At 39.3% G+C, this 22,815-nt stretch overlaps 1 protein-coding gene across 4 annotated transcripts in view; it reads left to right on the plus strand.

Annotated features, from left to right (window-relative positions):
* MED13L (mediator complex subunit 13L) overlaps positions 1–22,815 on the plus strand; it is a 282,763-nt gene that overhangs the window by 223,661 nt on the left and 36,287 nt on the right. For all 4 annotated transcript variants that reach the window (XM_052654564.1, XM_052654566.1, XM_052654565.1 and 1 more), the window contains 9 exons: positions 28–222; positions 608–796; positions 4,954–5,119; positions 7,269–7,373; positions 10,719–11,450; positions 12,234–12,459; positions 13,404–13,506; positions 13,812–13,936; positions 19,718–19,817. In XM_052654564.1, coding sequence (XP_052510524.1) covers positions 28–222; positions 608–796; positions 4,954–5,119; positions 7,269–7,373; positions 10,719–11,450; positions 12,234–12,459; positions 13,404–13,506; positions 13,812–13,936; positions 19,718–19,817 — 1,941 coding nt within the window. The remainder of the gene's footprint in view (positions 1–27; positions 223–607; positions 797–4,953; positions 5,120–7,268; positions 7,374–10,718; positions 11,451–12,233; positions 12,460–13,403; positions 13,507–13,811; positions 13,937–19,717; positions 19,818–22,815) is intronic.

Raw genomic sequence — 22,815 nt, forward strand, 5'->3', positions numbered from 1 at the left:
AACATATGTTTCTCCTGTCTGCTTTAGTACTGGTAAGTCCTTATGGCTTAAACGGCACGCTAACAGGCCAAGCATACAAGATGTCAGACCCAGCCACCCGTAAGTTGATAGAGGAATGGCAGTATTTCTACCCAATGGTGCTGAAAAAGAAAGAAGAAATGAAAGGAGAGGAAGAGTTGGGATATGATGATGATTTCCCCGTGGCAGTAGAAGTAATTGTTGGTAAGAGAAAATGTTTTGCCTGAAGAACTTAATTCTATCTTCTTCATCTTGCTTAATTTAAAAAGATAATCATTCAGATTCATCAAAAATAATCTCCATAATTTTCCCATCTTTTTGAATTCTCTTGGCACAGTGGTATTTGCTGAGTAGTTATCTTGCCTGAAGCACCAATGGTCCCTGTATTCCAAATGCTATTATGATAATGTTGGAACACATGTTTAAATAGCTATTAACTTATGAAAGGATGGAACCTATCACTTTTGGCAGTACCTAATGAGTGTCTCATTTTTACTAGTGAGCTTTGACTCTGACCACTGGAATAATAATTTGGCAGTCTGGCATGACCTTTTTCTCAGGCCTATTCTCTCGCTCGCTCTCCTCACAGGTGGTGTTCGGATGGTTTATCCTTCAGCTTTTGTGCTGATCTCTCAGAATGACATCCCAGTTCCTCAGAGTGTGGCCACTACCGGGGGCCATATTACAGTTGGGCAGCAGGGGCTTGGGAGCGTGAAGGACCCGAGTAACTGCGGGATGCCTCTCACCCCACCCACTTCTCCAGAACAGGCTGTCATGGGTGAGTACGATCCAGGAACATCCTGCGGGTAAGAGATTTCAGAAAGTCATGTAGCACCCCTGCCACGGAACAGATGAGAAAACACACGGAGAAATTCCTGGTGGAAGAGATGGAAATAGACTAATGTGGGATTTTACAAAATACAGAAGGAAAATTGTAAACAATTGATGTGCTTCAGAATTTTAATTGTGTCTATTAGTCTCTACTCCAGTTAAACACCTTCGTTGTTTCTCTTCAGTTCTATACATGCATCTACCCTTTTACACTGATGTGCATGCATGCACACACATGCAATCAGGAGATGAGATGTGAAAAATACTAAATGAGAGAATAGTTGACGTGCTTGCCCAGTTGTCTGTTGCCAGACAAGGACAAGTCTTGGGTGAATTCTCTTTCCTTGTTATAAAGTTAGTCTGACATCCAAGAGCTCTGAATAAATGCTTTGTCCTTTCAATAATGTCTACACTAATGACAGATATTAATTAACTTGAAAAACTTGTCCATTTCAACATTTTTCCTTCTTGAGAAAATTCAGAAATTATTTAAATTGGGAAGATGTTTCCTTTGTCGAGTAGTATATATTCTATATTAACTTTTTTGTTGTTACTGTTGACTTCATTTTAATTGAAAATATGGTCACTAAGAAAAGGATAATCATCATACTTCAGCTGAAGTAAGATTATTTATAGGTATTTAATGTGGGCCATATTGGCAGGAACATCAGTAAACAAAGTCTTATCCTCTAAACTTTGAAAACAGATTATCAAGCATGATACATGTTCATCACGTGGTAATTTTCATGAGAATGAAATAAGGTAGTTAAAAATTGCTGCCATAGTGCTTGACGTGTAGTGACATTCCATAAATGTGCATGGTTAAATAACATATTGGGGAAAAGTATAGACTTTGTGATTGAACACACCTTTTAAAACCTAGCTTTAGTTTTTACTAGATAAGTGACCTTATTTAATTCTCATACTTGTTTTGAACACCAGTTTCCTTCTCTGTTAAATACTATATAGTTTCCAGGACTGTTACACGTTAGATCGTGTACCTGACAGTGCTTGATAAACAGTAAAGCAATATACAAACAGTAGGACAAGAATTCAAAGACGTGCTCAGAACTCCAGTTTTAACACACAGTATTGTTATCAGCTTCCCAGGTGGCGCTAGTGGTAAAGAATCCGCCTGCCAGTGCAGGGGGATATAAGAGACATGGGTTCGATCCCTGGGTTGGGAAGATCCCCTGAAGGAGGGCATGGCAACCCACTCCAGTGTTCTTGCCTGGAGAATCCCATGGACAGGGGAGCCTGGCGGGCTAAGTCCATAGGGTAACAAAGAGTCAGACACAGCTGAAGCAACATAGCACACACATTAAGTTATCTGGAAGGAATAACCCAGATATTGTGTGAGGGACATAGAAATGAACATGTAACCTTAGGGGTTTGGGGTTTTGGGGGTTGTTGTGGCTGGCCTACATGGCTTATAGAATCTTAGTTCTGCCACCAGGGATTGAACCTGTGCCCCTTGCAATGGAAGCACAGAGTCCTAACCATTGGACTGCCAGGAAATTCTTAGCCTTTGTTTTTAAGAGCCTTGTAGTTGCTAAGATGGTGAAAAAATGTACTACATCCAGCTCTGAATACAGTAGAGCAGAGAATTTGGATGATCCCTTGTGAAAGGATTTGCCATCAGTTGATTTTTATTAAAACCACTTTTAAACTGAAAAAGCAGAAAAACCCTTGTATAGTCTTTTTATAATTATAATAACATCATAGAGAAGATACATTAATAAGTCTAGAATTGTCAGTATTTTAAAAAATGTCAGTCATATTTCATATGCAAGTTTGGATTTTTAACAAACTACAGAAGTCATCAGTTTTTGTTTACATTTGTTACTGTTTTCCCTGGTATTTAGTAAAATTTGTGTTCAGCTTAAAATTGAAGGCCTGCTGTGTGCATGATGCCTTGACCTTTGATTAGTTCAGAACTCTTAAATTCATAATTCAGAAAAAAATGTTTTATTCTGGTGGATTTCAGGTGTGTACTTTTCCAACTATAGATCTTTAGATTTCTTCCCCTCTAACTCTGTGTATATCATTGTGCTACACCCTGGGTGAATAAATCTCTTGATGTCTCCTTATTTCCTAAAACAGAAACACTAAATGAGAGTGACTGATGTATTTGTCATAAAATTAATTTGTCCAGCTTTATACATCATAACATCAAATTACAGCTTAGGACTCCTAATGCTCCATCTGCGAGAATCCTGCTCAGCCTCATCATTCTGCACTTGAATGATATTGAACACTGCCATGCTTTCCTGGGCATAGGACAAAGGGGGTTACTTTGCCCCTTAAAGTGGCCAAGAGTCTCCTAGATTGGCACGGGACCTGGGAGGGCCAGAGTTCTGGCTTGTGTGAATAGATAGATCAGCTTGCCTCTTCTGTTTATGGAGATAATTTGAGAAGCAGCATTGAATATGCATTTAACAACATGTAATACAAGTCTCATTTAATTCCATATAAGATACCACCCACATTTTAGTTAAATCATTAAAAGCTACTGAAAAATATTAACCTACGTTTAATCAGAAAAGAGTCTGGCTGGCTTTCCCCACAACCTCTCCTGTTTTGGTCATAATTCCCTTATGATACCATGGACTGATAGTCTGTTTGGTTATACTGTTGAGTGTTTGGGGTCAAAGGGCTGTGCTGTCTACTTCTGTTTGTTGCTTTACTTTGCCTAGTTTTATAATAGGCATTTGAAAATCCATTGTAAAGTCAAAATGAAATATTTTGTCCTGTGAGCCAAGACAGAGAACTTTTAAGATTAAAAGATAGCAATGAAAGATCAAATTTCTTGTCTCTGTTAATTTATCTTATTTATATTATAACAGTACTTTTCTGGGGAACAAGAAAGCTTCAGTTCGTAAGAATGTAAGCATTGGGGTTTGCTTTATTTATTAAAAAAAAAAAAGTGGAGCTGAGACTAACCAGTCAATTCCATACAATGGTTGTTTTGCATTGATATCAAGAAATATTAGTTTGTAATATTAGGTTGCTTCTTTCTTTTTCACATGAAAGTGAACCATTTCAGAGCACTTTAAAATTATTTCAGTTGAGATAATTTGCATCATAATTCTATCAGGAATAAAACCCTCAATATGTTTATGAAATCAAATAGATAAAAGTAATCGAGTCAGAATTTAATACTGAAAATTGACTTCATTATTTGTCTTGCATGAGATGAAAGTAGTAAAATATTTACAACCAATAACTAATCTTATCAACAGTTAGAGTAGGCATAATAGAAAATGGCCCTGAAGGAGGAAGTGGCAGCCCACTCCAGTATTCTTGCCTGGAGAATCCCGTGGACAGAGGAGTCTGGTGGGCCGCAGTCCATCGGGTTGCAGAGTGGGACATGACAGAGCGACTTAGCATGCATGCCACCGAAAATGTATTGCATGCCAAGTACAGTTGGAAAATCTAAGTGGAAATATTAGAAACCAGTGGATTTCTAATCCTCTGATATAAAATGTGGAGTTAGTCTCTCATTTTTTTAGTATTAGCTTGCATAGGTGGTGTCAGGCATAAGGATGAAGAGTTCCACACACGGATTTGAAATCTGACCTTGTTAAGGATTTCTCTCTCCTACCCAGGGCAGTGTGCAGTTGCTACGCAGCCATTTAGCTATGTGAGCATAAAGCTCCCTCTGCTGTTTTCTTCTGTCTTGAAACTCATTTACTGCATTGAGATTTCATGTTTATATCTTTAATGCTGTCGTGTTTCAATCCTCCTGTGTAAGTCATCTCCAAAACCTCTGAGTAGGAATGCCTCCTGATGGATATGCCATTGCGGGTATGTGAGTGCGGGTATTGATGTGACTGAAAGCTATACTGACGCAGATTTACTCATAGCTATGGATAGCATTATTGTCAGGGGTAGCAGCAAAGCTGCCATGATCAGTTTCAACAATCAAATGTCTATGTTAAATAAATAAGGGGCTGCCCTGCTGGCTCAGACGGTAAAGAATCTGGCTGCAATGCCAGAGACCCAAGTTTGATCCCTGGGTCGGGAAGATCCCCTGGAGCAGTCTGTGCACTAGGAGGCCTTTTCAGAAAATTCTGACCTTCCGTATTGTGTTTTCTCTCCTAGGTGAGAGTGGAGGTACGCAGAGTGCTGTCAGTCACCTAGGCTCCCAAGACGGGGGAATGCTAACTATGCACAGTCCAAAGAGGTCGGGGAAGATTCCTCCAAAACTCCACAATCATATGGTCCATCGAGTCTGGAAGGAATGCATCCTCAACAGAACCCAGTCCAAGTATGTGTTTTCCGTTCTGTCTGGGTGGTGGTTTACCTGACATGCCTTTTATTACTACATGAAGAGGATCAGTCACATGGCACCGTTGTGTGAACAAACCCTGAGGGATCGTTGCATTGTTAGCTCATCTTTCAGATCATAATAGGGTAAAATTCAAAGCAAAGATGTTAGAATAATTTGATGGTCCAGGAAGACTGTGAAGTTCTTTATCATCTCAAGATTGTCATGGTATTCATCTGACATTTTTTAGCACAGCTGACTCGGAGATTCACCCTGAATATCAGGAGAATAGTTGTGGGTATGGTTTTTCCCTGTATACTTACTAATGAGTGTTTGCTATTTACAAAGGAAAATGACCTTCATTGCCATGTTTTCTATGATGCATTAGCCTCATGTTTTAATTGACAGTGTATTTCTCAACTAAATGGATGAGAATTAGAGAAGTGTTTAGTAGCTGCTGTGCTTCTGTTTCTTGATTCAGGGAAATTCTTTTCTTCCTCTCCCCAACTTCCCTTTCTTGTCCACCTCCCTCCTGTCTATCCCCTCTGACCTCCTTCCCTCCTTCCTTAACATATTTTTGTAAAAGAGTAGAAATTGATTCTAAGATGAGATATTATTTTAATTGCATGGATAATAATGTCAAACAGTAGTCAGTAAACACTTTTTCACTTATCAAGAATTATGTAAACATATTCAGCATATTTTCACATGTTTTGATATGACTGAGATGTCCACCTTTTTGGCTGATACAAGTAAACAATGAGTCTTGATTCTCAGGAGCAGAACAAATACGGACATTTTTGTCAGTAATTCCAAAGGACTCATTTAGAAGTTAAGTCAGTGTTTCTTAAGTGACTGCTCTTCAAAGCTTTATATATACACATTTAAGGGCTGTCCTTCAGACCTTGGACCTAGTTTTTAACAAATTCATACTATATATTTATCTCCCAGTTAGTGGCTCTAGAATGGTAGCTCAGACGGTAAAGAATCTGCCTGCCATGTAGGAGACCGAGGCTTGATCCCTGAGTTGGGAAGATCCTTGGAGAAGGGAATGGCAGCCCACTCCAGTATTCTTGCCTGGAGAATTCCATGGACAGAGGAGTCTGACGGGCTGCAGTCCATGGAGTTGGAAAGAGTCAGACATGACTGAATGACTAACACATATAGAATAGGCTACTAAAGATTTAGCAGAAAAAAATCTAAAATAATTGCAGTGGGAAATCATGTCATGTTCTAGAATTTAAAAGGTAGCTCTGTTTGCTTAAAAATGGTCCTTTCCGTTAGAATTATTGGTACAGATATTTTCATTTCTGTCTGCAATGCCTCAACAATTTCCACGCTAACATTTTCTTTTTCTTTCATTTACCATCTTTGATTTTTATCACCACTAACCTTTCCACTAATTCTTAACAGATCAGAGTCCTTCTGTCAGAAGCACTGCGCGGGGAAGTGAGTCTCCCAGAAAGGCAGGGGAGGGTGGAGAGCAAGCAAAGTCCCTGCAGAACCATCAGTAACCTGCAGCATCAGCTGTAGGAGGATCCACAGTGCAGGGGGACTGCCCAGTGTTCCTATTTATGCAGCAGTAGATGTCTTTAGCTGCCAGTTATTATGTAGGAGACATCTTTGATTCTTGTATTTTGGTTCACATTATGTACATGGAGTGCTGCCCTTAAATGCTAGTAAATGTCGATGTTTTCAGAGTGATTTAAACAGTCTGTCTAACAAAGAAATAAAGCAAAACAAACAGAACCAAAAAATAATCTGTCTGAGGGTATATGATTCGTAGATGCTATGAAAAGATAATTTTTAAAGATTTAGGTTATCTCTCCGGAATTTAGCTGAGTTTTTAAAAAATAGCTGCTAATAGTGCCAGATAATGTTTTCATTGCTATCTGTACTACCCATGTTAAAATGTATATTGATCTTAAATAAAAATATTTTGAATCTGATTTTCTTTCTGGTGCACAGACATAGTAGTTGACTTCCCCTCTGCACCCCAACTCTACACCTTGGGTTGCTCTAAACTGTCTATCGGCAGGATACTGTTACTGTGTAAGATGTATTCATGTCTTTCTAACATCCTTTTCCTCCCCAGAGGTATGAATATTATCTCATGTTTATACAAATCACATATTTTAACCTTTTTTAGGAGGAGCCAAATGTCCACTCCAACTCTTGAAGAAGAGCCTGCTAACAATCCTGCTACTTGGGATTTTGTGGATCCAACCCAAAGAGTCAGCTGTTCTTGCTCTAGGTAGGTAGGGGCCGAGGCAGAGCAGTAATCAGATAGAATTGGACAGAATCATAGTACATTTTGTTGGTTGTCTCCTGGTCTCTCAGACCACTTCTTCCACATCATTTTGCTTTGTTTTCTTTATAAACCTTCTACTTCTAGTGCTGGAAAAAAAGCTTGCTGTTGTTTTGTTTTGTTTCTATGTAGAGAATACAGTTTTATTATTGGGACTCAGAATGAGCCTTTTTAGACAACTGACCCTGTTAACAAATAGCTCCCACAGATTTCTTCAGGATAACTCCTTTAGAACTAAAGGCATCAGTTTAACAAGACAATCTCTTGCCATTTAAATGAGTTTATTTAGTTACTCTTAATTATAAAGTTGAGATAAATATCAAGCAAGTTGGCTTGAATTAATAGAAGTTGGATTAAATAGACCTTCCATAGAAAATTTTTCTTGTTGATGCTGGTGTTTTTTGATGACTGAAGTAGATAATGTGGTAATAATATCTGAGGAAAGCCAGAATTGTTGCTCGTTCATTTAGATATTTGAGTGGAAACCCAAATTATTTTCTGAATATTCTCTTCAACTTAGAGTGGCTTTCCTTCCATTTGATACTGCTCAATGGTTATACAAAGGTCAGTTGAGATAAGTATACTTGGAAGTTGGCTATCCATTTCTCTAATTGAGACCATGGGGTTCTTAATGTGGCATATATGAATTGGCTTCAGGGTAGGAAGGAGGTTATGATGCCCAGAAATCTCTGCAAGCACACACATGTGTGTGCACATGTTTGTTTATACACCTAGGCAACAATTTTAACAGATTCTTCCTGTCCCCTCTCCTCTTTCCTATAAGTTGATTCTCTTTTATCAAGCTCTGTCTTGGTAGTCAACTTTTTGTTGAGAGATGCTGTTTTAAGTACCTAATGAAACCCTTGATTGATTTTTCAAGGAGGATGTTTTCTATGATATTCTTTGCTCATTAAGGGTCCTTTCTCTGAGCTGGTGAGAATCTCTCTAGTCGCGGGATAGGAATGGTGTACCAGCTGAATGCCTGAGCTCCTTTTAGGAAAGGAAACATGGTATTAGGATTTTTAGGAAAAATGGTATTTTCCTAATAACATTGACTTCTAAACAGCTTACAGCCAGGTTTTGATCCACCTTTAGAAAGTACATAGGATAAAAATTTCAGTGTATTTAACTTCACTTGTGCATTCCTCTTATTTTTTCCTGCTTTTTTCCTTAATCTAGATTTTTTCACTTTTTAAAATAACCCTTTTACTGATTTCTATAACATTTTTATTCAGTACCTTGAGTTATTTTTACCTAAATTATAAATAAACAACTCTTTTTCTTTTGTCCTCTGGAGTTACTGTTCTGTCTCCTCACCAAATTCTTATACCCTTCAGATCTTATTTGTAAATATGCATTCCATTCCATTGACTTCTAAATATTTATATCTACACCTGACTTCTCACATGTACTCAAGTCTTATATTTTGCAAAGTGCTTTTAAGATATACCCTTAATATTGACATCAAACCAGGAACCCTGTTGCAGTCATTTCTGTCAGTTTTCTCCTTCTCGGCCTAGAACTATCATTTATTTTCCTTAATTTTCTAGATCAGTTTTATCATTGTGTTTCACACTGACTTCCTTTGAAATGTCTGTTACAGTCATTCTGCTTTCCTTATTCATTTAGTCACCATATGTTTCTACACTCTTTGGCCCAGCTTCTGATTCCTTCCCACTGGTGCCACATAGTTAGCCTTTTGAGCCTGATGGTCCTGCTGCCGCCTTCAGGGAGGTCCCATACCCACTCACAGATGTGCAGTGGAGGTCTGTTCCTTACTGGTGTATCCCTTATTCTGAAGGTTCCACAACGTAGCTAAGTTGCTAAATGCAATAGAAGAAAATGACTTTATAAGATTATCCACTTTGCACAAAGTCCTTACTTTGAAAAGGCTACTATAAAATATCTATCTCAAAAGATCAGTGTGGTTAAATGCTCTTGGAGAAAATCCACATCAAAAAGTTTTATGTAAAAGACTTTCAGAGCTTAGGTCTTAAAATAAGCACCCTTAGAAGATATAATTGAGATATTTTCAGGTGAGACATTGATCTTTCAGTGTGGTACTGTGCCTTGGAGATGTAAAGTCCAGTTTTTGCCTTTTTGACAGTAGCTTTAAGCTATTGACTTCTTCAAAGTCAGGATTTTTTTTTTTTTTTTTTGGAGTAGCTAAGACTTTGGCAAGAGTGTTTTCAGATTATCTACTGCAGGATTACCGAACCCATTATGGAATGGTCCACTCCTCACACTATTTAATGGTCTTATGGGGCAGGGTGGCCATCCTGCTGTCCCACTAAACCATCCCATTATGCCACACAAATCCATTTTACTGCCCACTAGGGCATCGTTTAGTGCAATGCAACAGTAATTTAATGCCACCCTAGTGGCCTCAGAGAGTTCCTGATACACTGGCAGGAGAGCTTACGTTTTTCCTGGGAATGATTTATATATTGGGAGGAACTGGCTGACCTGCTGTATAACTTTTTTGTGCAGATTAAACCTTAGCATTATCTAGTAGCCCTTACTGAGCAATTTCTCACACCCATGCCTGCCAAGAAGTGTGTTAGGTTGTGAGCAGACTTGCTGTTCCTACTTAGATAGGGCAGATGCATTTGTATATATGTGTGTTGTTTTCATATTCACTCACAACCTTTTTACTTCTGTCTCATTTTATCACATTTCTGTAAGATCCAAAGTTGTCTTTTATCCCTTCTTTCTTGGATAACAGTAGCATATAAGGCTCTTAGTATATTTATCCTATTAAATATTCTTAAAACTGACCCTTAGTTTCACACTTTGTGGGAGAATTGCAGTTACCTTGTTCGTGATTTACAGTACTCTAAGCTTTTATAAATCATTCTCTGTTGGAGTTAGCAGGGTGTTGTAAAATAGAGATTGGAAGCTTTTTTTTGCTGCCTTTCTTGACAAATGGTCTTGGTTTTAAAATGCCAAATGAATAGATTGTCTGAGGCCCTCACCAAATTTGAAAGATTCGGGGATTTTCAAATTAGTGTTTTTGAAGAGGTTAGAGGCATGTTAATGAATATTTCTTAAGGTTCAACTCTTATCTATTTAACTTGCATGCAGTTGGTTCCTCATTTCTTATCAGAATGTGTTGCGGTTTTTAGTCATTATCAATATATTTAACACCTAGAGCCCACTTGGATGTATTAGTGCATATAACATGTTCTTGAAAAGGTGTAACCTGGTCAGAGGCATCTCTTCTGTAGTATTGGAATGGTATAGTTATATTCACCTTTGTATTTACTTACTTCATTTTGATTCTCATTTCAGGCATAAACTTTTAAAACGTTGTACAGTAGGCCCCAGTCGACCTCCCACAATATCACAACCAGGGTTCAGTGCAGGACCATCGTCATCTTCATCTTTACCACCTCCTGCTTCTTCTAAGCACAAAACAACAGAAAGACAGGACAAGGGAGACAAGCTACAAAAGAGACCCTTGATACCATTTCATCACAGGCCATCTGTGGCCGAAGAGTTATGCATGGAACAAGATCCACCGGGACAGAAGCTAGGCTTGGCAGGGATAGACTCCTCCTTAGAGGTGGCTAGCAGTAGGAAGTATGATAAGCAAATGGCCGTGCCTTCCAGAAATACAAGCAAGCAAATGAATCTGAATCCTATGGATTCACCTCATTCCCCTATTTCCCCTCTGCCGCCAACACTCAGCCCTCAGCCGCGAGGTCAGGAAGCAGAGAGTTTGGACCCACCCTCTGTCCCTGTGAATCCAGCCCTCTATGGAAATGGGCTCGAACTCCAGCAGTTGTCTGCTCTGGATGACCGGACTGTCCTCGTAGGCCAAAGACTGCCTCTCACGGCAGAGGTCAGTGAGACCGCCTTATATTGTGGGATCAGGCCCTTGAACCCAGAGTCATCAGATAAGTGGTGGCACAGTTACCATCTCCCATCCGTTGATGATGCTGAGTTCCGGCCTCCAGAGCTCCAGGGTGAGAGATGCGATGCCAAAACGGAGGTAACCTCACAGAGCACTGCGTTGCAAAGGTAAGGCGATCCTCCACCCCACCCCCTGACCACACACCAGAAGGCCAAGGCCGTAGGTTCCCAGGAATCAGGGCCTTCAGATCCAAAACTGAAGAGGTCTTTCTTCACCATTCTAGACTCTGCATTTGGAAAGGGCTTAAAAGTCAAATGCTTTCTCCAACGTGATATTTATCATATGTGTCATTATTTAAATGCTGGCCTGTAAAGGTTTTGTTGTAAGATTAGCTTACTAGAATTAATTCATTTTTGGTCTGCTGTTTTTCCATATTGCAGTCAGTGCCTTCTTTGTATGTTGACACTTTTGAGGAAGGCTTTGCGTGCTTTCAGGTGTGTATCATGCAGCTAGTAACACTTCAGAGTGTTATTGAGCAACCTGTTACTCTAAACAGTTTATACAGATTATCTCATGTCATCTTCACCACAGCCATATTGCTACCTTTAATTTCATAGCTGAGAAAGAAACTAGGGTCATGCAGTTAGTAAATGACACGGATGGAATTTGTGCCCGGACAGTCTGTTCCCAGAGCCCATCTCTGCTGTTAAGTGAAATCAATGGAACCAGAGACAAAAGTATATGGCCTTGACAAAGGCTACTAAGATTTATTTAATTGTGAATATAGTCTCTCAAAGTCACTCGAAGGTGATTTTTTTAGTTTTTTTGTTGTTGTTGTTGTTGTCAAAGTTTAAGCTTCCAAATGCTTTTAAATCACAAATGTTGCTTAAAAAAAAAGTCTGGTCTTTTTACTATTTCTTGCTTAAATCATCATTCATTTCCCCTTCTAGACTCTTAGCACAACCTAACAAACGGTTTAAAGTGTGGCAAGACAAGCAGCCCCAGATGCAGCCCCTCCACTTTCTTGACCCATTGCCTCTGTCACAACAACCTGGAGACAGTTTGGGAGAAGTCAACGACCCATATACTTTCGAGGATGGCGACATAAAATACATCTTTACTGCGAACAAGAAATGCAAACAAGGGGCAGAGAAAGATTCCCTGAAAAAGAATAAGGTACCGCTTAACAGAGAGAGAGGCCAGCCAGGAGTGGGTTTCAGTCTACGTCTGTACAACACGTGTGGGAAGACTTTGAGGGAGAATGTTTGAGATAGTCTTGCCTGATTGCTCTGTCCCCATATTCATGCTCTTGGTACTACTGTATCGAACAGCGTATTGTTCCTCTTTATGTCATGGCTCACCTTTGTTCAAAAGTCAGCCGAACATAAATGAAGCCTCATAGCTTCCAGGCTATAGCTTGTACAGCGCATGTTTCCTCTCATATGCTAATTCTTGTTGGCCTATGCTCCCTGCTTATTTCTTTTTAATTATTATTCCAAAATGTAAGGAAAAATATTGGTGACACTATCTACCATTTATCAGGCGCTCACTGTTTACTGTGTTAAGCGCTTTACCTCTGTATTTCTCGGAATTAATATCATCACTACTCCAAGACTGTGTCGGTATAATTTTACTGGTTTCATTATCTTAAAAATGAGTACTGGGGGTGTCTGCTGTCTTTAGCCTTAAATTTTAAACCATTCTAAAATACTGGGCCATTTAAAGAAATATTCTTAAGAACAGAGGAAATAAGAGAATGGAAGGAGACCAGTATAGTTCAAGAGAATACTTCCTACACCTGTCTAGATCCAGAAAGCTTAAAGCATAATTCAGCCTCCAAAATATGTTAAAGGCAGCTTTTAACACCGCGGCAGGTCTGTGATCAAACCCCACCAGTACTGTTGACTCAGATTAAGGGGCAAGTGTGGGAGTTTTTGGTTTCAGTTTAAAATCAGGGACGAGGACATATCTTTTATTTCCTTTGGTTGCATAGACCATGGTTTATCACACTTGTGCTCATAACAAGTTCCATTCTGCCCTCTAATTCTTTGTGTTCTCCCTCATATTCCACACTTTGGGTTGCTGTTCATGTGTTTTGTTTGGCTGAATTTATTACACAGTCAGAGGATGGATTTGGTACCAAGGATGTCACTACACCAGGTCATTCCACGCCGGTGCCTGAAGGGAAAAATGCCATGTCCCTTTTCAGTTCTACTAAAACAGGTGTGTACACTGATTATTTGCCTCACTTGGACTGTTGCTAAAGTAAATGCGAGGAAGATGCTTCTCTATTTAACATTATGTGCTGATTGTAATAGCAATGATTTGACCTCATCTGTAATATATTTTTCATAGTTTGTTTTTCAGTTCCTTTCAAAACTGATAAGCATATTTGGCACTAATTGTATCTCGATTTAACTGACAGCGTAAGGAAGCAGTAGGCAGGCAGGGCTTGCTCACTGTCCTCTCCTCACCCCTTCTCCTTTGAGGAAGCTGCTCATTCGGTGCCTTTTGCCTCCTTCCCACAGATGTTCGGCAGGACAACGCTGCTGGCCGGGCAGGCTCCAGTAGCCTCACACAGGTGACAGACTTAGCGCCTTCCCTCCATGACTTAGACAACATCTTTGATAATTCTGATGATGACGAACTTGGGGTGAGTCTGCAGGAGCTACACACAAAAAAACGCACTTCAGTGGATGGACTTAGTGTTTCAGTATTTCTTTATAGTTTGGTGTACTGAATTGGGAGCTCATATTTCAGGTTCTAAATGTTCTTCAAAAATGTTTGTGTACCTTGAAAGGATTCTGAAACTTGTTAGTATAGTCTCTAATAACCCTTGGGTTTTGTTTGTTGATGGCTTTTTTCCATTAGTGTTATTCCTGTTGTAAATATTAAAATCTTTCTTTTTTTATCTTTTTACTCCTCAATATGAGAATAACAGGAATGTATTATCTAGTCCCTTTAGCTTAGATTTTAAAAATAATGCCCGTGTAGTGGGGCATATAGAACTTTTTGAACTTTACCATACTGAACTTTATGTCATAGAATAGTCAGCATTTAGAGAGATGATTACGAATATGATTTATACTTTGTAGGATTATGGCATCATAGTCAGGAAATAGAATTTATACACGTAAACATTAAATAATACAAGGTATCATGTGATTGGACTTCCCTGGTAGCTCAGCTGGTAAAGAATCTACCTACGATGCAGGAGACCTTGGTTTGATTCCTGGCTCAGGAAGACCCCCTGGAGAAGGGATAGGATACCCACTCTAGTATTCTTGGGCTTTCCTGGTAGCTCAGATGTTAAAGAATCTGCCTGCACTGTGGGAGACCTAGGTTCGACCCCTGGGTTGGGAAGATCCCCTGGAGGAGGGCGTGGCAACCCACTCCAGTATTCTTGCTGGGAGAATGCCCATTGGACAGAGGAGCCTGGTGGGCTACAATCCATGGGGCTGCAAAGAGTCAGACACAACTGAGCGACTAAGCACAGCACAGCACAGCATATGCTTAAAGTGACAGATGAGAATTTATAATTCTCTGGAGAGCAGCTGAGCTGAGTCAGGAAATGTGTGTTGTCATCACCCTAACTAAGCTGTACCTTTCTGTAAGCAGAAGGGCCCCTGTTATCTCTGGGGCACCTGGAGATGAGTAAGAGAGGCCTGCTCTTCAGTGAAGTCAAAGCATTAGTCCACTTTCTTTCATTTATATGTTTACTTTCCCATCCATCCAGTTGACATGATATTTGGTTAATTATTTAATGATCAGTTCCTTTGTGGCAGGTTCTCTAGGTTTATAGATAAAATTAAATTACCAGTCTTATGCTTGAGGTGCTCACAGACTTTAGGAGAAATAACATATAAATAAAGTTTAAAGTATATGTAGCCCTGTGAGTGCAGTAATTTATCTGAATCTAAAGATGCTACCTGTTCAAGTACGAAGCAACAAGCCTTTAAGTAAAGGCTTGGAGGTTAAATAAGAATCAGGTTTCTAAAGCTCATTCTCACTTTAAAATAAAATATATCTTGTTATTCTAAGTACTTCTTTCTGACTCCATGGACTATAACCCATGAGGCTCCTCTGTCCATGGGATTCTCCATGCAAGAATACTGGAGTGGGTTGCCATGCCCTCCTCCAGAGGATCTTTGTGACCAGGGATTGAACCCTCGTCTTGATCCTGCATTGGCAGGTTGGTTCTTTACCATTAGTGCCACCTGAGAAACCCAACTACTTAGAAGATGGGATAATCATGACATCAAAAAATGAAATTGACTTGAAATGTGGGAAGACTTGGTTAGTGAGAGGCAGGGGAGGGATGTGTCTTTGAGCCTGGAAGGAGTCTTGGTTCAGCAAAGACCATGAACTGGCTGGGGCCTGGTGGGATAGTGAGCACATTGATGTGTTTCCTAAGTGGGAGGTAAAGATTGCTGGGGCTGGGGAGGTACTTGGCCACACTTCAGGCTTTGGACCTCAAACTTTACCGGTAATGTGCTCTTCTGAAGGCTGCTGAGTGGGGAGCTGACCTGGTAGAAGTGGGTACTGTTTTGCACCAGTCTGATACATGGAAAGCAAGAGTACTATGTGGTAACTTGTTGGATTGAGAAACGAGGACCTAAATTCAGACAGTGGCTGCATGAAGAAAAGGACGTGGCAATGTGAAAAACACTGTGAGAAGAAATGACGCGTCCTTATTCTTTGACCCAGGCATTGGAGATCCATTTTGTACCTAGTTGTGTCTGGAAAGCCATGTATTATCTAGGATTGGTTTTAGTGAGGGTTAGTTCAGATGCTTTGGTTTGGTGGTGGTGAGAAGAAAGTGTGAAAAGTAAAGGAATTAAAAATAAGTAGAAAGAGAGATGTAAGAAAAGAAAAAACCAAGCTTTGTAGAGTCACCCAGTTTCTGTTCATAGCCAACATCCCTAGTGATTTTTGTCTCTGCTCTGAACCATCATCCTTACTCTATGTATAAATTATGAATTACTGACTAAATGAAGAGATGTTTACTCTGTTTTTTAAAAATATATTTTAGTAATGTTAATATGCAAAGGAGAATTGGACAGTTTTAATCTGAATTTTCATTTCTCTGGAACGGTTGTTTCTACTCTGACTTCTGGCCTGGCATTTAATCAAAGGAACAGTTTCCCTTAGGATCATTTCGCTAATTCATTTTATTAGTAACTGGAATTGGAAGACTGTTTTCCGGGTTTTGACCCCCAGACTTTAGTTTTTCACATTTCAACTGCATAACATTGAATGTGTGCTTAGTGGCTCAGTCATGTCCAACTCTTTGAGACCTCCTGGACTGTAGCCTTCCAAGCTCCTCTGTCCATGGGGATTCTCCATTGAGTAAGTGAACATAAAAGGCCTTCTATTTGTGAGATTTTTTTTTTTTTTTGCTTTATCTTGCTTTCAATTCATTTGCATTCTTAAACATAATCTTGCCTATTAAGGGACTTAATTCAGGAGCTGACTGTGGCTCAGATCATGAACTCCTCATTGCCAAATTCAGACTTAAATTGAAGAAAGTGGGGAAAACCACTAGACCATTCAGGTATGACCTAAATCAAATCCCTTATGATTATACAGTGGAAGTGAGAAATAGATTTAAAGGGACTAGATCTGATAGACAGAGTGCCTGATGAACTATGGACAGAGGTTCGTGACATTGTACAGGAGACAGGAATCAAGACCATCCCCAGGAAAAAGAAATGCAAAAATGCAAAATGGCTGTCTGAGGAGGCCTTACAAATAGCTGTGAAAAGAAGAGAAGCAAAAAGCAAAGGAGAAAAGGAAAGATATACCCATTTGAATGCAGAGTTCCAAAGAATAGCAAGGAGAGATAAGAAAGCCTTCCTCAGCGATCAGTGCAAACAAATAGAGGAAAACAATAGAATGGGAAAGACTAGAGTTCTCTTCCAGAAAATCAACAGTTACCAAGGGAGCATTTCATGCAAAGATGGGCTCAATAAAGGACAGAAATGGTATGGACCTTACAAAAGCACAAGATGTTAAGGAGAGGTGGCAAGAATACACAGAAGAACTGTACAGAAGAGATCTTCACAACCCAGATAATCATGATGATGTGATCACTCACCTAGAGCCAGACATCCTGGAATAGGAAGTCAAGTGGGCCTTAGGAAGCATCACTACAAACAAAGCTAGTGGAGGTGGTGGAATTCCAGTTGAGCTATTTCAAATCCTAAAAGATGATTTAGGAAGTGCTGCACTCAATATGCCAACAAATTTGGAAAACTCAGCAGTGGCCACAGGACTGGAAAAGGTCAGTTTTCGTTCCAATCCCAAAGGCAAAGCAATGCCAAAGAATGCTCAAACTACCACACAATTGCACTCATCTCACATGCTAGTAAAGGAATGCTCAAAATTCTCCAAGCCAGGCTTCAGCAGTACTTGAAATGTGAACTTCCAGATGTTCAAGCTGGATTTAGAAAAGGCAGAGGAACCAGAGATCAAATTGCCAACATCCGCTGGATCATTGAAAAAGCAAAAGAATTCCAGAAAAACATCTATTTCTGCTTTATTGACCATGCCAAAGCCTTTGACTGTGTGTATCACAATAAACTGTGGAAAATTCTGAAAGAGATGGAAATACCAGAGCACTTGACTTGCCCCCTGAGAAATCTGTATGCAGGTCAGGAAGCAACAGTTAGAACTGGACATGGAACAACAAACTGGTTCCAAATAGGAAAAGGAGTCTGTCAAGGCTGTATATTGTCACCCTGCTTATTTAACTTATATGCAGAGTACATCATGAGAAATGCTGGACTGGATGAAGAACAAACTGGAATCAAGATTGCCAGGAGAAATATCAATAACCTCAGATATTCAGATGACATACCCTTATGGCAGAAAGTAAAGAACTAAAGAGCCTCTTAATTAAATGAAAGAGAAGAGTGAAAAAGTTGGCTTAAAGCTCAACATTCAGAAAACTAAGATCATGGCATCTGGTCCCCATCACTTCATGGTACGTAGACAGGGAAACAGTAGCAGACTTAATTTTTCTGGGCTCCAAAATCACTGCAGATGATGACTGCAGCCATGAAATTAAAAGATACTTACTCCTTGGAAGGAAAGCTTTGACTGAAAGTTAGATGGCATATTAAAAAGCAGAGACATTATTTTGCCAACAAAGGTCCATCTAGGCAAGGCTGTGGTTTTTCCAGTAGTCCTGTATGGATATGAGAGTTGGACTATAAACAAAGCTGAGTGCCGAAGAATTGATGCTTTTGAACTGTGGTATTGGAGAAGACTTTTGAAAGTCCCTTGGACTGCAGAAAGATCCAACCGGTCCATCATAAAGGAAATCAATCCTGAGCGTTCATTGGAAGGACTGATATTGAAGCTGAAACTCCAATCCTTTGGCCACCTGATGCAAAGAGCTGACTCATTTGAGAAGACCCTGATGCTGGGAAAGATTGAGGGCAGGAGGAGAAGGGAATGACAGAGGATGAGATGGTTGGATGGCATCAGCGACTCAATGGACATGAGTTTGAGTAAACTCCAGGTATTGGTGATGGACAGGGAGGCCTGGCGTCCTGTGGTTCATGGGGTCGCAAAAAGTCAGACATGTCTGAGCGACTAACTGAACTTAGCAAATCAAGGAAAAACCTTCTTCAAATGTATTGAATATACATTTCAATAATTTTATGAGGTAAGGGTTTTTTTCCATGAAGGTGAACAGTAACTGTAGAAGTAGGAATGTGTGTGCTCAGTCACTAAGTTGTGTCTGACTCTTTGTGACCCCACAGACTCTAGCCCGCCAGGCTCCTCTGTTCGTGGAATTTCCCAGGCAAGAATGCTGGAATTGGTTGCCATTTCCTTCTCCAGGGGATCTTCCCAACCCAGAGGTTGAAACCACATCTCTTGCGTCTCCCACATTAGCAGGTGGATTCTTTACCACTTGAGCCACCTTGGAAGCCCAAGAAATAGGAATAGGAAATATCTTTCGTGTGTGTGTGTGTGGTGAAAAATAAGAGTAATAGCTTGGGAGGGCTTGAGGTCATCTCTTTTAGCCGTCTGCTTCCAAACAGAAGGAAAACCAGACTGATGCCCAGTTACTACTTAGAGGCACCCCCTTGATGTGATTATTGTGTCCCTGAAACTGCTTCTCTCATGACCTTGGAGAGGGAATTGGCCCAACGTCTGGGAGCTCTGCTCAGCTGGCAGTCTGCCCTCCCCTGACCTGCGACAAGAAGACCCAGTCAGTGCGTTTCTCATACTTGATAAGGTTGTAATCATCTCTTCTGTCTGCTAGTATTTCTGGATGTTCACCTGGTGAGAATTTGTAGGGAAGTGTGTTTCTATTCTTTTAAAATATCAATAGCCATACACTCTAAGCAATAGCTAACTACCGCCCTGCTTATATACAAATGTGCTGCTCGGTTTTAATAATTGTTTAATAATCTCTTCTTAGGCTGTGTCACCTGCACTGCGCTCATCAAAAATGCCTACAGTTGGGACAGAAGACCGGCCTCTTGGGAAGGATGGAAGAGCTGCTGTTCCTTATCCACCAAGTAAGAAAAGGACTGCTCCTGATATATACATAATGTTCTCATCCTCAGTGGTGCCTCACCTGAGTCCCCTCCTTTTTTTTTTTCTCATTTTAACAGAATACTGAAAATAAGTTAAAACTTGTATAAATTGGTATTCGCAGGTAGCTAAGAGACCCATTTAAATTTGAATTCTTTTGTTTTCAAATTAACTTTCATGGTTTAAACTATGAAGCATGTGTTTCGGTTTGTTTTTCTCCTGGTCCTCTCCCAGCAGGGCAGATGCTGCGCAGTGGTTTTCAGAGCAACATTCTGCCTTAAGAGCTTGTGTAGAATGTTTCCATTTTCACAAATTTAGTTCATACAAGGGTGATGAATAATTGTTTCCTGTGGTCCTTTTTCTGATTGATATTGAAGGTTTTGTGTTTCGTTAAAGATATCAACTAATTTTGTTATGTATGTGGACGACGAACTTCCTTTTTTTCCTAAGAAACATTATTCTACAAGAGAGAAGAAAGTCAAGGTTGCTTATATGGGTACTCTGGAACCGAAACACAATTCCATTGCAGATCATTCTTGAATACCTTCTCATTAACTTCAGCTGGTAATGAGAACAAATTGAGGGGAAAAACCACCATGTCGTAGGGATGAGTCAAAAAGTTTTATGAACCTATAAATGTACTGCTGATTTACTCAAATGTAGAACTGTGAAGTATACAGAGATTGGATTTTGACAGCTTTAGTGGATCCATAGCTTTTTAAAATATGCAAAGCTTTCTCAAGCATGACATGTATGAAAATGAATAATGATAGCCAGCCAGTTGCTGTAGTTTTTTTAATTAAACATTTTTCTTTTTTTATTACTCTGCACTGCAGAATTTTACAAACATGAAATTCACAGATTAAAAGAAACATTATTAAAGTAGATTCATCTGGAATAAGGCAGATGAATGAATTCTTCCCTTGCATTTAACCAGTTGCTGTGCTTTTTTTGACACATTGATATGTAATCATGTTAGATGTTAAAATGTCTGATAACTTGTCCAAGATTATTCACTCAGAAACATCCTACTAGTTAGTGTCATTGCCAGTAAAGAATATAGTGTACTCTCTCTTTTTTCTCTCATTTCTGTTCCAAAAGGAATTGCTTCAGTAAGAAGCTACTCAGAATTTTATGATAAAGTGCAGGATATAAGAATAAATTGGAAATATTGCAAAAATATTGGCATCAGGAAAAACAGATAAACAAGAGTCAGAGGACCTAATTAACATGTCAAAGTATGTGTGCGTGTGTGTTGGGGGGGGACATATGCACAGTATTTCCTTCAAAGATGAGACAATGAAAATAGCATGGCATAAAACTCTTAATTTCTACAGTAGCTTATTGTACATCGAAGTTGAAAGACATAGCATTTAATGTCTAGAATAGCAGCACCATCCAACACAAGTACAAGGGAAGCCACAAATGAGAGCCACATAAGGTAATTTTAAATTTTCTGTTAGTTGCATTCAAAAGTAAAAAGAACCCTGTGAAATTAATTTTAATAGTATATTTAATTTGACTCAATGTATCCAGTATGTCATTTTTATATGTCATCAGCATAAAAATACTGAGATTTTTACATTCCATTTTTGTATTAACTCTGGAATCCAGGGTACCTTTTACACACAAGCATATCTCAGGATAGATGGGGCCCTCTTTTGGATGCTCCATAGCCATGTGGCTAGCAGATCCTCTCGCACAGCATAGGTTCATAATTACTCATTTGCATATGTAATAATGAAGAAATCAACCTATAGTAACAGTTAATTTAGCATCAAGTCTGTGTTAAGTAAGTATTGTTACATTAATTAAAATGAAATGTTTCTCTTAGGTTTTATTATAAACCAGTCACTTATGAATTATCTTGGAAAGCATGTCAGTTTGAAGTGTGAGACTTCGAGGAGGCAAAATGAAAGAGTTGGACTTTTGAACTGGCTTTTTATTCTACAAGAGCAGTTACTATTTGTAAGGGATGAATACTGAGAAATTAATCTTAGCGATGATGCTTCTGTTGGAAGGCTTTGGTCTTCTGCATAAATACTTGACATACAGGGTAGGAAATGGAGAGTGTCCTGAATGGTGAGTTCCTGCTGAAGTGCAGCAGGTCTTGAGGACTGGCAGGGATGAGGAAGTGGAGCTTTGTGGGCAAGACTGTTAAACTCCAGTCCATCCTGGTAGCTGTTCCCACATTCACATTAGTCATTTTATGGGAAGGAAATTGAACAGGTGATTCTACTACAGGCAATATTTTTCTCCTTTAGAGCACCAGAATGTTTCTCTAGGTTTCTGTTTTCTTTCTGCCTTAGCTACTTTGAGTCCAGTTCCCTGTTTTTCATCTCAAAACTTTTTAGGGTCATTTCAGGAATTTCCTGTGACTGAATAGCCTTTTCCATCTTTTTCTAATCAAACCAGAATTAGGAGGGAGGACTAATTATTGCTGACTCTCACTACTTTCTGAGTATTTAGATGAACCTGGCAAACTTCTGTGCATACCTTATCTCATTTAACGTGCACAAAAAATATGAAGGAGATATTATTCCCGTTTTGTTGATGAGGAAATTAAAGCTATGGAGAGGTTATGAGTCTTCCTGATGAATAGCTCATAATGAGAATGGTGAAGACTGCTTTTTAACATAGATCTCTGGCAAGCGAAATATCATTTTACCCATACTTTTGGTCTGTGTTCTCTCTTACCTTTGACAAAAATGATCAAGGTGGCTGAGGCTTTGAAAACTGAGATATATAACTGTGTTCAGTAGCATTGAAAAAGTTGAGGAGCCCTAAATGGCAAATGCCTTTTTTACATTTCTCAGAGAAAATTTGAAAACAAATTGAATAAAATAATTTTCGGATAACATTTTGTACCATAGCTTGAATACTTAATAAATTAGGAAAGGGCTGTGTTTAAGTTCATTGTCATTTTAATTCAAAGTGAATTTATATAGTTTCATTATTTTCCAAATATCTGCTCTGTTAATT

Source organism: Budorcas taxicolor, chromosome 17 (assembly GCF_023091745.1).
Source record: "Budorcas taxicolor isolate Tak-1 chromosome 17, Takin1.1, whole genome shotgun sequence".
Classification (NCBI taxonomy): Eukaryota; Metazoa; Chordata; class Mammalia; order Artiodactyla; family Bovidae; genus Budorcas; species Budorcas taxicolor.